The sequence below is a fragment of the Erythranthe guttata genome, chromosome 13 (assembly GCF_056151865.1).
Source record: "Erythranthe guttata isolate IM_541 chromosome 13, IM_541, whole genome shotgun sequence".
NCBI classification, from domain to species: Eukaryota; Viridiplantae; Streptophyta; class Magnoliopsida; order Lamiales; family Phrymaceae; genus Erythranthe; species Erythranthe guttata.
In genome coordinates, this window is record NC_142545.1 from 13,646,633 (window position 1) to 13,661,735 (window position 15,103).

A 15,103-nucleotide genomic window follows, 5' to 3' on the forward strand; every position below is an offset into this window, starting at 1 on the left:
ATATTTTTCGTGACCGAGGTGAAGAAAATAGTGGAGAAAAAGAAACTAAGATTTTTTTTTCATAATTTTTTTTTGGGTAAATTACACCCACACCCCTGAGGTATGCTTAAATAACTTCAAGGTCCCTGTGGTATCTATAATTACACTCACCCCCTTGAAACGTAGTTATAAACTCTAATGGGATCATGCATTGGATACGTTATTACGATAGAGTTCTAACGGACTATTGGTTTCAGGAACTGGTGAAGACAACAAAGAGTTATGGGTGATTTAAGAAATATTGGGGGAGCTATTTCACCACATAACTCCCCATAACTCTATGTTATCTCCACCACTAGCTAAAAATAATAGTCCATTAGAACCCTATCGGAATAATGTATCCAATGCATTATCCCGTTAGAGTTTCTAACTACGTTTCAGGGGGTGAGTGTAATTATCGATACCATAGGGACCTTAAAATTATTTAAGCATACCTCAGGGGTGTGGGTGTAATTTACCCTTTTTTTTATAATAAGATATACCATGCCAACGGAAAAAAAATGTATAAACTTTTGATTCTCATCATAGTCGCTTACGGCTACGTGGAACCCTTGTCTTTCCATCTTGGAGCATTGGATCATATGGCAGTTCAGTTGCTTATGCATTAGTCAACTTGAAATATCATGTCGAGTTGGCTTGTACCTCCACTGCAGTAGATGATTCGGATGGACCAGCTTGGATATCCATCTTTTTGACGTTAGTCTTCTACATAGGTGTCATGATTTTCACGTTTTTTTTCATTTTCGGCAGTGTCTATTTTAAGAGTTTTTTTTTCTATATTTGGCATGTTCTTGTTTATTCTATGTTGGACAATTTTTGGTTGTAGTCAGTTTGGTTGTATTTGGAGTTGTTTGTTAGCCGCGTGGTGTCACATTTTTTGCAACCGTTATACCTGCTTCGTCCATATTTAAAAAAAAACACAAATATATAATTAAACATTTATTGTTAGTAAGATAAAAAAAAAATATAGCTTATACATATGTTTTTTAGTAAAAAAAAGATCGGAACTTTTGGATAATTGAAATTCGATCGAAATTCCAATTATTTATATCTACTTCCAATCCAAAAAAGAAACCGCAAATCAAAATTCTTGAAATTCGGAATAGAGAAATTTGTTGCAATCTTGGAAAGAAAAATATAAAAGTGCACGATTACAAATCATACAATGAAAATTTTATAATATTTGTAAAGAATAATATTAATTATTTTTATGTCCTAAATTAAGTATAAAAACCACGAAATTGGGAAAAAATGTCACATGTGGGAACTCTTCCCTCTTACCAAGTAACCAATTTGGAGTCAAAGAGAAATAAAAAGTTCAAAATAGGGTCACATATATATTTTATCAAAAATGGTGGGGCTAAAAAGAAGTTCAAAATATGTAGGTCACAGATATATTCTGAACAAAAGGTGGTGTAGTCTCAAGACTCGAACCCACGACGCTGCCTACTAAATAAGTAACTAATTTGGGGCTAAAAATAAATAAGACTTTCAAAATAGGTCAAATATTAATTTAGTAACTAATTTGGGGCTAAAAATAAATAAGACTTTCAAAATAGGTCAAATATTAATTTTATCAAAAAAGGTAGTCCCGGCGGGGCTCGAACCCGCGACCTTCGGCTCATAAGACCAACGCTCTAACCAACTGAGCTACGGGACTATTTTGATAAAATACTTTATAACATCATATATAACAATTAACACAACATTTTCCCTATAAATGGTGCTGTTAATTAATAATTCTAGATTCAGATTTTATTTGTTGAACTAATTTTTTGTTAATTATAATATGTTTTATGAATAAACTATTTTAGTAAATAGACATTTGACTTTTTATTTTATTTTTTATTGAGAAACAATACGACAGTTGACTTGAACCATATCATGAAAAAACACATAACTGTACTTTGCAATTAAGTTAATCACATAATTAAAGAGTCAATAGCGTTTTAAGTGCTTTTTTTGGATTCGAAGTGATTTACATATCCCTTTTAAGTTTTAAACAACATGGCATGAAGAGTTGATATGATTTCTCTATGAATATTTCGATTATTTCATCTAAAACTTTAGAGTGTTATAACAGATGTAACAAATTTCAAATTGACGAGGACAAAATATTTATTAAATGAAATACAAAAGTGACATATTGATATCGATAGCGCAAAATAACCACGCGGTCAAGTTCTCGATAACGACTAGGTCAATGACACAAGCTTACTTCCAACTGATAGACCAACTATCGTGGGACAAAAAAATGATGGCATTGTGATTTGAATCATATATAACTACATGATTTCAATTATGAGATTGATGAAAGTAAATTGACGTTAGTACATATATTAATCATTTAAATATTTTATGTTATGTTGTATTTTATTTGAGTTTTTCTACTCCTTCGTAATATAGTCAAGTTAAAAAAAATATATAATTTGGTTAATCTCAACGTTTGTCATAGAATTAAGTTCTTTATCAGGCAACTTGCGCATGACAGCATTTCCACTTTGGATTTTTTGTTCAAAAAGAAAATCTTAGAATCCAATATATGCCCTCTTTGTCATGAAAAACCTGAAAATACCTTTCACATTTGCTTACAATGCCCGATTTTCAAACTTTTACTTTTAAAACTTCCCAACCTCATTCAAAAGAACAAATTACATTTATGTAATATGTTCTACTCATTATCCCACCAACCAACTCTATCGAACAAAGTAGCCGTTACGTTGTTTTTTAGCTTATCTGGAAAGCTCGTAACAAAGCTATCTTCCAAAACAAACCTATCAATAATACAAAAAAATGGTTAAATATTGACAAGTGCTTACTTCCTAAAGATCCGCAGGTTAATACTATCCAACAAAGTATTAACCTTAAGTGGACCCCCCCCCCGGGATGGTTTAAACTTAATATTTATGGCTCGTCTCTTTATAACTCAGCTTTTGCTAAGAATATTGGTATTGCTTCGAATAATAAAGCTGAAGTTTGGGCCTTTTATATGGGATTGAAAATCTCAAAAGACATGCATATTGAAAACTTTTTTATTGAAACTGATTCATCTTATCTTTTATCTTCTCTCAACAGGAAGGAGAATCATCACACTAAAATGCTTACGCTGTTCCAGGACGCAACATAAATGATTGAAGAATTCGAGCATGTCAGCATGAAGTTCTGCTATAGGAAAGTTAATGGTGTTGCTGACACACTTGCTAAACTTGGTGCATCCTTAGATCCTAACAAAGCTGTGTTTTTTTGATACTGCTCCAGCTTGTCTTTTTGAACCCTTGTATAATGATCGTTTTTGCTCTTTTGTTAGATGTATCACCAGACTATGTAACACTTCCCTCCTTTTGAAATAGTCTAATGGAAGTTGGTTTTTCTGCTTAAAAATATATATAATTTGGTTGTATGTGTCTACAAATAAAACAAATCGTTTATCTTGAACCGGGAAAAAATAATAATAACCCAAACACAAAGTGGAACCGAATTCAACCGGTCCATTACATAACCGACGTATTTGATTTTATAACTTTAGAGTGTGTTTGGATAGAGGGATTTTGAGGGGAATTTGATTCAGGGAAGGGGTTTGAAATGATTTCAATTTGGAGTCATTTGAAATCCACACCAATTGCTCAAAAAACAACTAAAAAAGAGGGGTGTGGATTTGAAATTCATCCCTAAATCCCTCAATCCAAACAAGTTCGAGGAATTTATTATTATGGATTTGAAATCCCTCCATCCAAATGGATCCTTACAACTTTTTTTTATATATATTTAGTTCATGTTCGATTTTAGCCAAACATCGAATCGTACCGTACACTGCACATCCATAGTGATGGATATATACTCATCATAGTATGATAGTGATGATGCTAGAAATTGATCACCTGGGGTATTGGAGTGGAAAGAAATGAGAGAGCAAGTTGGATCACGTGCTCACGAGTTAGATGGTCCTAAGACACCTTAATTAACTTGAGAATCATGCGAACAGAAAACACGTAATCTAAGTCGGGGGTTAATCCGAGGGAAACCCTCCGACGCTCAAGTCACACGTGCGGATAGTCGATGTAGTTGAGAGAATATGAATTGTAGAATTGTACAGATAGTAGGGCGTACATTTTATAAAGAGTAAAAAACAGTTTGCCCCCTAAACTATGACCCGTTTTGCGTTTTGCCCCCCAAACAATTTTTTTTGCACGTTTTTACCTAAACTCATTTTTTTTGTTGCACGGTGCCCTAAAAGTGGTATTTACCGGCAAATGTCACCGGAATCTCACGCACGTGCCATTCACAAGCCCCAAAAATTTACCGAAATCCCCCAAAATTTTCATCGGAGAAGCATTCTCCCCCGAAACAATTGGGCCAAAGATTTCGACCTATTTCTCACAGCCATGGATCAAATCTGTAAAGGAAAACGACAAGAAAATAGGTGGTGATGGATAGAGAGAATGGCAGAAATGGAGGCGGATCGAATCGGCGGCATGGGGAAGAAAGATTTTCTGGCTGGGGATGGGTTTGGAAGGGTTGGTGGGCGACGGGAATAAGAAGATGACACTTTCTTTTTTAATTTGTTTTGTTTTTTTTTAATGATTAATTCATAGTTAATACATAGAATATAAGTGAATGGACGAATTTACCCCTGTAAATATCACGTGCAACGCACGTGTTTTAACATTCCAATCGAAATTGTCGGAAACTTCAGTTTAGGGGGCACCGTACAATGAATTAACGAGTTCAGGTAAAAACGTGCAAAAAAATTTTGTTTGGGGGGCAGAGTGCAAAACGGTCCATAGTTTAGGGGGCAATCTGCTCTTTACTCTTTAATAAATGAATTATATTGTTATTTATACCTTATTGATTGGGCTGAGATTAATTTGTTGGTGTTGGGATGTGAAGCCCAGTATTCAATGAAAATTCGCAAGAGGTTCTAGATTAGCCGGTTTTAATTTTATTAACATGCTTTGATTAGATTCGTTTAAAACGGAATAAATCTAATCTAGCAACTTACAGTTTTCGCGAGCAAATTCGTTTCTATCTTCGGCGCACGAACAAGGATCCACACCAAGCCTTCAATCCTCGAAGAACTGCTGTTCAGAAATTTCCAGCCATCTTCTTTCACCGATATCTCCGTGATGGTTGATCTGATTAAGAAACCCTTCGGACGGATTATAGTTCTATGGGTTAGGAAGCCATGTATAAATTTCAAGTCAATCGGATAAACGGTTGATTTATGGTGAATTTCATCGCAGGACTGCTCAGAAATTTCGGGAATAATAGTTTGCTCTAAAAACATATAGCCTTCTATTGTATGTCCCGCATTAATAATTCTTCTACAAGGGTGGACTTGTACTTGAAGAAATCTAAACCTATAATCGAGAAATCTAGAGGAAAAATAAGAAGAGAAAAATATTTTCTCTTCACGTGAAATAGGCGTGTAGGAATTAATTATCTCATCAACCTAATCTCTATTATATATAGCTAGGGGTGGAGATCGGACGGATCGGATCGGATACGGTCCTTTCGGAAAATTTCCGATTTTTTTCGGAACCACAAAATCGATTCCGAATCCGATTCCGATTTTTTCGGAATTCAAGAACTGATTCCGATTCCGATTTTTCGGAAATTTCGGAAAATCGGAATATTTCGGAATTATTCATTTTTTGGATTTTTCGACGGTTTTCAAAGATAGAATGAGGGGCGGCGACAGGGCTGAGGCGCTGGTCATGCCAGAGCGAAGGAGGGGCGGTTTAGGTGTTGGTCGGCATAGGGAAATAGGGGCGGCGCTGGCTATGCTGCCGGAGAGAACGAGGGGCAGCGCTGGCGGTGCTACGCGCGTAGAGAAAGAGGGGCTGCTCAGGCGGTGCTCGGCGGAGAGAACAAGAGGCGGGGCTAGTGGAAGAGATAAGAGATTCTATACAGAGAAAAGAATGGCTGGTGGTGGAAGAAATGAGAAATTGCAGATGGAGAGAGTGGCTGGTGTGAGGGGAGAGAATGAGAGAGAGAGAGAGAGAGAGTTAGGCTATTAGGGTTTAGAATTCACGTAGGAAGAAATTGGGTTTGGGCTTTTGTTAGTGTGGGCCTAAGGTGTTGATGGGCTGATGTAGCATATTTTTTAATAAGAAAAATGTAACTTCAAATTTATAATAATTAATAAATAGTAATAATTTTCGGAAATTTTCGGAATTATTCGGAAATACTTTCGGAAATTTCGGAATTATTTTCGGATCGGAATTCGGAATTTCCAAATATTTTATATACAATTCCGATTCCGATCCGATTTTTTTCGGAAAAATCGGAAATCGGAATTTCGGAAATCGGATCACAAAAAATGGTTCCAAAATCGGAAATATTCCGATCGGAACCGGCGGAAATCGGAAATTTCGTTCCGATTTCCACCCCTATATATAGCACAAGGAATTAGAGTCACACATAGAGAGAATTACATGGAAACAAATCCCACTCCTTCTATAACTCTAAATGGTCGAAAATTGCAGTCCAATGGGACTTAATTTTCGCCTATATTAATTCCAGTATATAATATTGGTTGAACTTTATTTTCTCGATTAATTAGAAAATCCATTGGGCTACAATAGGGACTAAAGGAGAAAATATAAATCGGGCAACTAATAATTAATTAAATCCAAACTCTTAAAAGAATTCATTTAATTAATCATTAAATAATTATTTATTTTCCACTACCAAATAATTATTGAACTCCCGTTTATATTCTCAAATATTACATTCGAGCTCCGGTCGATCATTACTTAGATTTTCCTCACATTAAAATATCTTATAACCACCAAATATTTTATCTACTGCTAAATAAATTAAATGATTTCTTTTCATGAGTCTTACCCACTTAAATTATTTGAGTATGCCGGATACGAAATCCACCTGGCCAAGACTTGGCATAAACAAATCTTATAAGCTACTCAAGGGTTATTATCAATCTCATATTTCAGAGATGTGGATTCCTTTCGATAATTAATTTTCACCTGTTAATTCTTAATGTCTCTACCCAACGCACTGCGGGGCCATTTGACTCAATATAGGAATCTCTCCCATTGTGACATCAAAGTAGAGATCATCAATTAAATATGTACGTTAATTATCTAGAGATTAAGAGAGTAAGTAATTTACTGTCAACTAGAAATAATACATTTTCATTTTGAACAGTGATGAAACAATTATTTCACTTTGTCCGGTTCAACACATGCCGGGTGTGCTAGCACAATAAGTCAAAACAATAACTACAAAAGTTATTCGATGTTTACTGTGATCAAGACCAATCACTTAAATATTATGCTACAATCTTTTACCAATGGTTAGTCCATTTCCATCTAGATTGTGAACGTTTATCTTTACATTCTAAACGAACTTTCAAAATGATCTTTCTGTACGCTGTAGCACACCATCTCCAATACTATTAGAATATTAGACTTATGCTTTTAATTAATTGACAAACAATTAATTAAATGCATTGAATACCCTAGTGCAGATTCTCATAAAATGATAATAAACTATTTTATTAATTCAATAATAAAATTATGTAGCTAAAAGCGAGACTTTTAGTCTACTATCCTAACAGTTGGGTCCAAATCTTTTCTGAAGGTGATTGGGCCTTCGTAATAGTGTTCTTCTAAATGGGGTTCGTGGCCCAATAAATAGAGAGTTTGTAAACTTATTGAGCTGACCCAATTTGGCATATCAGATAATATACTAGTATTTATCATTTTATTTATAAAAATGGTCTAATTTTTAGAGGGTGAACAGCATAAAATCCTCCTGTATTTAGCAAAACCTGCACCAAACCCCCTGTTTTTCTTTGCATGAAATCCGTTTTATCGTTAAGTTATATATCATCGGAAATTGCAAATTGATAGAATGATAGTTCACAATAAAATTTATTTTGAATATATTTTTACAAAAGTATATAAAAAGAATTTATATATAAATAAAAAGTTATATATGTTTATATAGAATATTTATAAATATACCCATATACTTTTAATATTTACACGTTTCCCCAAGTTTCCGTATCCTCATTTTCAGAACATGCCGTTTCCCCGTATCCATTTTCCTTTTTCTCCGTATCGCTGTTTTGCATGTCCGTGCTACATAGGTTAATAGTTAATCCATCAATTGTAGAGTGGATTTTATGCAATTTTTTCGTAACATACGAGATTTTGTGCGTGTTTTTTACAAAACATGGAGTTTTATGCAAAATTAGTTTATTTGATTAAAAAACCGAACACATTTATTCAGTCATAATATTAAAAATAAAGAAAATAATATTTGGGGGTTAATTATTCGTTTAAAAAATCGAACACATTTAATATATATATATATATATATATATATATATATATATATATATATATATATATATATATATATATATATATATATATATTAAAAACAAAGAATGGAGCGACGATTTGGGCGAGAAGTTAGATTGAGAGAGAAAGGGCTTTAGATTTTCATTCAAAGAATTGAATTTTGAAAACGATGATGGAATTGAAATTGAATTCTCTTCTTCGATTTCTCTCCGACAAAAATGCAAATATTTGGATTGAAATTAAAAAAAAAAAAAAAAAAAAAAAACACAACCTAATTTGTGCTTACCTTTCTCTCTATCTTCATTTGCTTCATTTGGTATGTGTGTGAGTGTGTCTATATATGTATATCTATTGTTCGTTGTTTCCATATATATATATACATACACGCAATCTTGACTCCACTACATTCGAGATTTTTTGTGATCTGTATGATGTAGATTGTGTAGGTGGGTTGAATTCTCTCACATTTTTCAAACCCCTCAGATTTTTTCATGTTTTTTTCTTACAAGGACTTTCCATATCTAAGAAAGAAAAAATAAAAAAAAAAAATTAAAAAATCGAATTTTGGAAATCTAGGAAAATCGTTGGGATTCGGTGGATCACTTACCATTTACAATTAGCCCCCTTTTGATTTTCTCCCTTTAAATTCAAACATTTCTTCGATGGATTGGATTGGAAGAGGAAAAAATGGCACAGGAAGATCAGGAACAAACCCTAACCGGCAGCCACTGTGACAGCGCCGGCGGCGGAAGCGGCGGCGGTGGCGGCGGCGCCAATAATAAACCATCGAAAAACGGTAAGCCAAAAAAAGTGCCGCAGAGAGGGTTAGGCGTGGCGCAATTGGAGAAAATTAGATTGGAGGAACAACGAGAGAGGGATGCCCTAAAATTATCCCCTGGTTATCGTTTCGTAAGTGTTCAAACCCCCGATTTCGATCCACCGCCACCTAATTCAGCCCCATTTCGTATTACGAATCATCAATTAAATGAAGGCGGGGCAGAAATTAGCACCGAGGCGATTTCGAGTGTTCGAAACAGCAGTGAGTTTGAGGGGAAAAAGAAGCAAAAGGTTGATCTTGGGTTTACGTTTCACGGAGAATCGATGTTACGGAACGAATCGAACCCCTCCCCGTTTCAATCGGCTCTTCTGAATAATGTGCCTCAGAGATCACATCATCAGATTCAGCAACCTTCTTCTTCAGTGGTTAGTTTGAGTCTCTAGACCATACTCTGTGAGTTTTGTATTGCAGAATATCAAATTTCTTTTATATATATATATATATATATATATATATATATATATATATATATATATATATATATATATATATATATATATATATATATATGTCATTGTGTTTTTTCATCTGTATCGATTTGAACTATTACTTAATTGATAATTTTACAGGTGAATGCTTCCACAGAGATTAATTCACCATCGCCGCTAATAAGTTCCCAAACGGAGCTCCCTTCGAACCAAATTCTTCATTACAGCGGTGATCATACATCTTCGTCGCTAGAGGAAGATAAGGTATATATATATATAATATATTTACTCGTTTTTTTTTCGCTTTTCAAGATTTCTTTCTTCCTCCGTTTGTTGTTTTTGAGTTTCTTCGACTTGGTGCATCTTGAGTTAAAGTGTTGTATGATTCGATTGTTTTCTTATATCTATATGTCATGATAGTAGATACAGTTATATTTCAAAAATCGAAGTTTTTTTGAACTGCGATTCCGTTCATTTTATGGTTGCTCGAGTTTTTTTTGCATTTCTCAATTTTGTTGTGATGCAATGTAGATGATTGGCATGAAGAGGCCATCCCCCTTTCCTCTAGAAACTTCACCGCCGTATAACTCCCCCTTCGTTTTTCATCCTATCTTCGCTCCTTCAAAATCAACATCAGACGAATTACCTTCTAGTAACAGTGGGCATACAGCTAAAATCGAATCAATAAATAAATTCGTCAGGTTCATTCACTTTTTAGAAACATGTTGTTTTACGGGTTTTTTTTCGTGTTTTTGTGTGTGTGTGTGTGTGTGTGTGTGTGTGTGAATGCTGACAACATTTCGTTCACTGACGTCTCAGGGATGGGAAGCTAAATCGAGATTTTTTAACATTGGCTCCTCCTAAGTCTGCTTCTCCTCTTCCGCCTTTGAACTCGGATCAGGTGCCCTGCAAATAATTATTCATCCTTCGATTTTTTTAATTTAAAAAAAATCGATTTTCTTTTGACTAAAATATCACATTTATTAAATTGATAGGAAAATCTAAGGAGCCAAGTCGATCATACTTTTAGCTTCTTCCCAGATAAGTCAAACACCGACGAAACATCGAAGAGTGTAAAGAATGGCAACGGAGAAACGGGAGAATGGATTGATCTCAAACTGAAGCTTTAGAAGCTTGATGATGTACAACTTTTGTTTGGCTTTTCGGAATGCCTTTACATTTCGTCGAATGTCCATGAAAAAAATACTGGTATAGGTTTCCAAATTATTGCTAAGGCGTAATCGATTTATTGAAATTGTTTATTTATTTATTTTTATCGGTTAATATATTGTGCTTAATTAATAAAATAAATTTTATTTTTATTTTTGCATTCCCAAGTAAATGTTAATCGATTTGATTTTATTGCATTCTAGAAAATACTTAATCATCGATCTAGGGGTGGAAATCGGACGGAATGGAGGAAATGACTTTTTTGGAAAATTTCCAAAAACAAAAATGCGGAATTAGAAAAAGGGTTTCAATTTCCGTTCCAAAAAAATCATAATACAAAAATTCATTCCGATTTCAGAATAACTCGGAATATCAAAAAAATTGGAAATTGCATTAGTTTGTAATCTCTTGTTCCAAATTCGGATATAATGAAAATTTTCAGAATATTTTTCTATCGGTTTTTAAATTTTGCAGAAAAATAGTAGAAAATCCAAGGAAGAGTTCGACAAAATGCAATAAATAAAAATAAATGTAGGAACAACAAATTGAAATATACATTTCATTACAAGATAAAAATACAACAAAAAATTTCTGACACCAATTGATCTTTTCTTGGCTTTTAATTTACTTGCCTCCTCATTTTTTTCAAATAAAATATAACATATTACATAAGTTATATTATAGAATTACAAAATATATCATAAAATTATACAATATATACTTCAAAAAACTGTAGAAATATTCAGAAGTAAAATCATCGGAAATCGGAACAAAAAATACAGTTCCAAATTCAAATATTTTCGAATCGGAATTGACGGAATTCGGAAATTCCATTCCGATTTTCGCCCCTACATTGACTAAATGAAAAAAAAAAAAAAAAGGCACCGGTATATCAAATGAAATGAATCAAAATTTAAATCTCTTGCATGGAATATAAAATCGTGCTTACTCAAAGAGCGCTTTCTTACTTTGGAGAACGGAATCGCAGATTAACAAGCGGGCATCTCCTATCCTCGTTTTCTCCTTATCTACTCTTACCATCAAGAAAAAAAAGAACCAAGCAAAGCAACAATGGCGTCAGCTTCTCCTTCCACCTGCGCACTGATGATCTCAAAACCACCTCTTGCCCACCCGTACTCATCTTCTTCTCTCACTACTCTCTCTCCTTTCAAATCGAACAACCCCATTAAAATTCCTCAGATGGGTAGAAGAGCGAACCCAGCGAGAGCAGCGTTCACGCCGGCGAAGGCGCAGTTCGACATCGCGTTTTTCGAGAGAGATTTAGGTGGAAGCGATTCCCCACCGATGCCGACAATACCGGAGGCGGGATTTCCGGAAATGGAGGATAAGGAGGAGCCACAGTGCCCACCGGGACTCCGTAAGTACGAGTCCATGGTCGTTTTACGGCCCGACATGTCCGAGGATGAGCGCCTCGCCTTCACCCAGAAGTACGAGGAGGTATTTTTCTACATTCTAATTTTGTAGTTTCTGCTTCTAATTATTACAACAAGAAATACCACATTGTGTTTGAAATTGCAGGGTGTGGCATTTTAATGTGTGTTCTTTATTATATATATTTATGTATTTATAAAGAATTGGGAATTTGGTGTATATATGATTGGAAATACGAGTTCGGTTGGTTGATCGTATAGCGATGAATATCTCTCGGTCTTTTTCGGCTCAAACACATGGCCGGTTTAACATTGTACTAGTAGATTTCGTTAGTTGTAGGTACTAGGTAATACTAGGGGTGTGAACGAGCGGAGCTCGCCTCTTTAGGCAGGCTCGAGTTCATTCTTTTTTGGCTCGAGCTCGGGTTTCGGGTTCAATTTTGAATCGTATCGAATTTTGAAGCTCGTATTGAATCATTAGTGCCGCAAAAAAAATTGGGATTTTACAAGTCTAGGTAGTTGCTTCGTCTCCTCCAATTCTTGCAAATGCAATAATGGAGCCAGGATTTCAAGTCCGGGGGGGCGAATGCATAATTTTTTTTCTCTAGGGGGTGGTTAATGCTATTATACATGAAAAATGTTGGGGGGCCATGGCCCCCCTTAGCCCTATACTGGCTCAGCCACTGCGAATGGCATTGTGGGTTTTTTCAAGATGTTGTGTAGCAAAAAAATAAAATTTAAAGAGTAAATTATTTTTCAAGAAAGTGTGCTTAAGTTTCGGTTTTGTGCAGTTGCTAGTAGCTGGTGGAGGTATGTACGTGGAGGTGTTCAATAGAGGCGTAATCCCGTTGGCGTACGGTATAAGGAAGAAAAACAAAGCTGGAGAAAGTAACACGTACTTGGATGGAATATACCTTCTCTTCACCTATTTCACCAAACCCGATTCAATCACCGTTCTCGAAGACACGCTACTAGCCGATGACGAAGTTATCAGATCATCGACTTTCAAGATTAGGAAAAGGAAGCTGTTTTGAGGAGATGATAATAATAATACCTATTTTCCGATTTTGAATTATTCAATGTAGAAATTTGGGCAGAGAGGTGAACAGAACAAATTCGTATACCTCAGATTTCGGATTAGGAGGTGCGTAAATTCGACATTCCTGTGTAGTTACATAACCTTTTGTAATGATGTTCGGTTTTAATGATTCTTGTATCAAACTTCTTGCAAGTCATGTTTTGTTATTTATCGAAGGCTAATTCTCCTTCCCTTCTGATACATTATTGTTGCAAATGTTTATTCAAACACAATTCTCTAGACCCTCGTATAATAACTTGCAAACCATATGACGAATGTAAACCACACTATTCACGTGTGACAAACTCGATTTAATGACCGTTGGCAAATTGATTCGAATTTGGGTCAATTAACACAAATTGATTTACCAACTGCTTGATTATCCTTTGGGGACTCTGTATGTTGAAGTTTTACTATTAGTGTTAATGATTCAACCATTATCAATAGGGACGACAACAATTTTGGTTACAAGTTAAGATTATATATTTTTCAAAAAAAAAAAGATAGTTTCGAGTATATCTATCCAAATTTGGTTTTTTTTTTTTTTTTTTTTTTTTTTACAAATCCTGATACTCGATATAGGATTATTGAAAAGTCCCTTAGACGGGACCTAATTTCTTTTGATGTAAGAGCATCTCCGACCGGTCTCACTATTTTTTCACCAAATCCTATTTATGGTGGTGAAAAAATGGGTTCATCTCCCACCGGTAGCGCACCATTTTACTCCTCCACCATTTTTGGTGGAAAAATGGTATTTTTGGTCTCCAATGGGTTTCACCAAAATTTAGACCAAATATTAAAATAATAATATTTCACCATTTCACCCCTTATAGGAAATGGGATTTGGTTTGGTCTCCCATGGCATTTCACCATATTTGCACAAAAAATGTAAATCTTTAATCGTAATTTTATAATATTTTATTTCATAAATATTAATTATAGATAAATTTTCTTAACTATATAATTTACAAATTATGTTATCATTCTATTAAATGTCTACAAATGTCTCGTCCTGTATTTCATCAATTAAAGTGTGTTTCGTTAATTATTTTATTGTTACTTATTATATTTTATTAATAGCAATTAGCGTATTAGTTAAGTAAAGAAATGAACTAATAAACATTGATACCAACAAAATATGCAGATTAATTAAAAATAAGCATATTTATATTATTAGAATTAATATTTTGTTAATAATAACAAATGTGTTTATATTTTAAAAACTAGTTTAATAATTAATACCAATGTATTTACGATAAATATGTTAATAAGTTGGTAATCGGGTGCAATTAATTAAAATCGTCATTTTATATGGTACTTAATAAAATGGTGTTAATTACGGCAAATCCTATTTTCACCTCTATATTTGGTAGGAAAAATAGGATTTGGTGGAAAAAATAGGAAAATGGTGGACCGGTGAGAGATGAAAATTCTTTCACCAAAAATTTTGGTGGAAAAATAGAATTTGAGTATTTGGTGATATCGGGGTTGGCCACGGTGGGAGGCTAAAACCAAATCTCTATAATTTTAGGTGTAATGGTGATATAAGAACTTCGAGTGGGAAGCTAAAAACACCTAAATTAGATAAAAAAATGGCGTTATGGCGTCCGGTCGGATATGCCCTAAGGGCATATACTTATTTTGAGTTTGTCAATTCCCTCTTTTAACTTAACAAAATATTGTTATTATTTTTATTTTTGTAAGAAAAACTCTTACAAATTAGTTTAGTAGACTAATTTGATTCGATTATCCCTCTCCCCTCCCTCTAGGATCTACTAATTTAAAAATAGTTAATTGGTTTATTATGTCACTTAAACTGATTTACAATC

At 34.3% G+C, this 15,103-nt stretch overlaps 2 protein-coding genes and 1 non-coding gene across 3 annotated transcripts; 2 read left to right on the plus strand and 1 right to left on the minus strand.

The window, feature by feature from the left end:
• Window positions 1-1,625: 1,625 nt before the first annotated feature.
• On the minus strand, window positions 1,626-1,699 carry TRNAI-UAU (transfer RNA isoleucine (anticodon UAU)). Its single transcript has one exon. It is a non-coding gene; the product is annotated as a tRNA-Ile (tRNA).
• A 6,742-nt stretch (window positions 1,700-8,441) lies between these two features.
• On the plus strand, window positions 8,442-10,957 carry LOC105968001 (uncharacterized). Its single transcript, XM_012992593.2, has 5 exons — window positions 8,442-9,572; window positions 9,777-9,899; window positions 10,167-10,336; window positions 10,455-10,536; window positions 10,631-10,957. Exons 1-5 carry the CDS (start codon window positions 9,057-9,059, stop codon window positions 10,763-10,765), a joined length of 1,026 nt encoding a protein of 341 aa, XP_012848047.2. The 5' UTR covers window positions 8,442-9,056; the 3' UTR covers window positions 10,766-10,957.
• A 789-nt stretch (window positions 10,958-11,746) lies between these two features.
• Window positions 11,747-13,475, plus strand: LOC105967989 (small ribosomal subunit protein bS6c alpha). Its single transcript, XM_012992584.2, has 2 exons — window positions 11,747-12,263; window positions 12,988-13,475. Exons 1-2 carry the CDS (start codon window positions 11,877-11,879, stop codon window positions 13,228-13,230), a joined length of 630 nt encoding a protein of 209 aa, XP_012848038.2. The 5' UTR covers window positions 11,747-11,876; the 3' UTR covers window positions 13,231-13,475.
• Window positions 13,476-15,103: the final 1,628 nt, after the last annotated feature.

Excerpts from the sequence above, each read along its gene's own strand:
- LOC105968001 (XM_012992593.2), top strand. The coding sequence starts at position 9,057 with ATGGCACAGGAAGATCAGGAACAAACCCTAACCGGCAGCCACTGTGAC. Across the intron at positions 9,900-10,166 it reads CGTCGCTAGAGGAAGATAAG|ATGATTGGCATGAAGAGGCC; the intron begins GTATATATATAT and ends GATGCAATGTAG. Across the intron at positions 10,337-10,454 it reads TCAATAAATAAATTCGTCAG|GGATGGGAAGCTAAATCGAG; the intron begins GTTCATTCACTT and ends CTGACGTCTCAG.
- LOC105967989 (XM_012992584.2), top strand. The coding sequence starts at position 11,877 with ATGGCGTCAGCTTCTCCTTCCACCTGCGCACTGATGATCTCAAAACCA. Across the intron at positions 12,264-12,987 it reads TCACCCAGAAGTACGAGGAG|TTGCTAGTAGCTGGTGGAGG; the intron begins GTATTTTTCTAC and ends GGTTTTGTGCAG.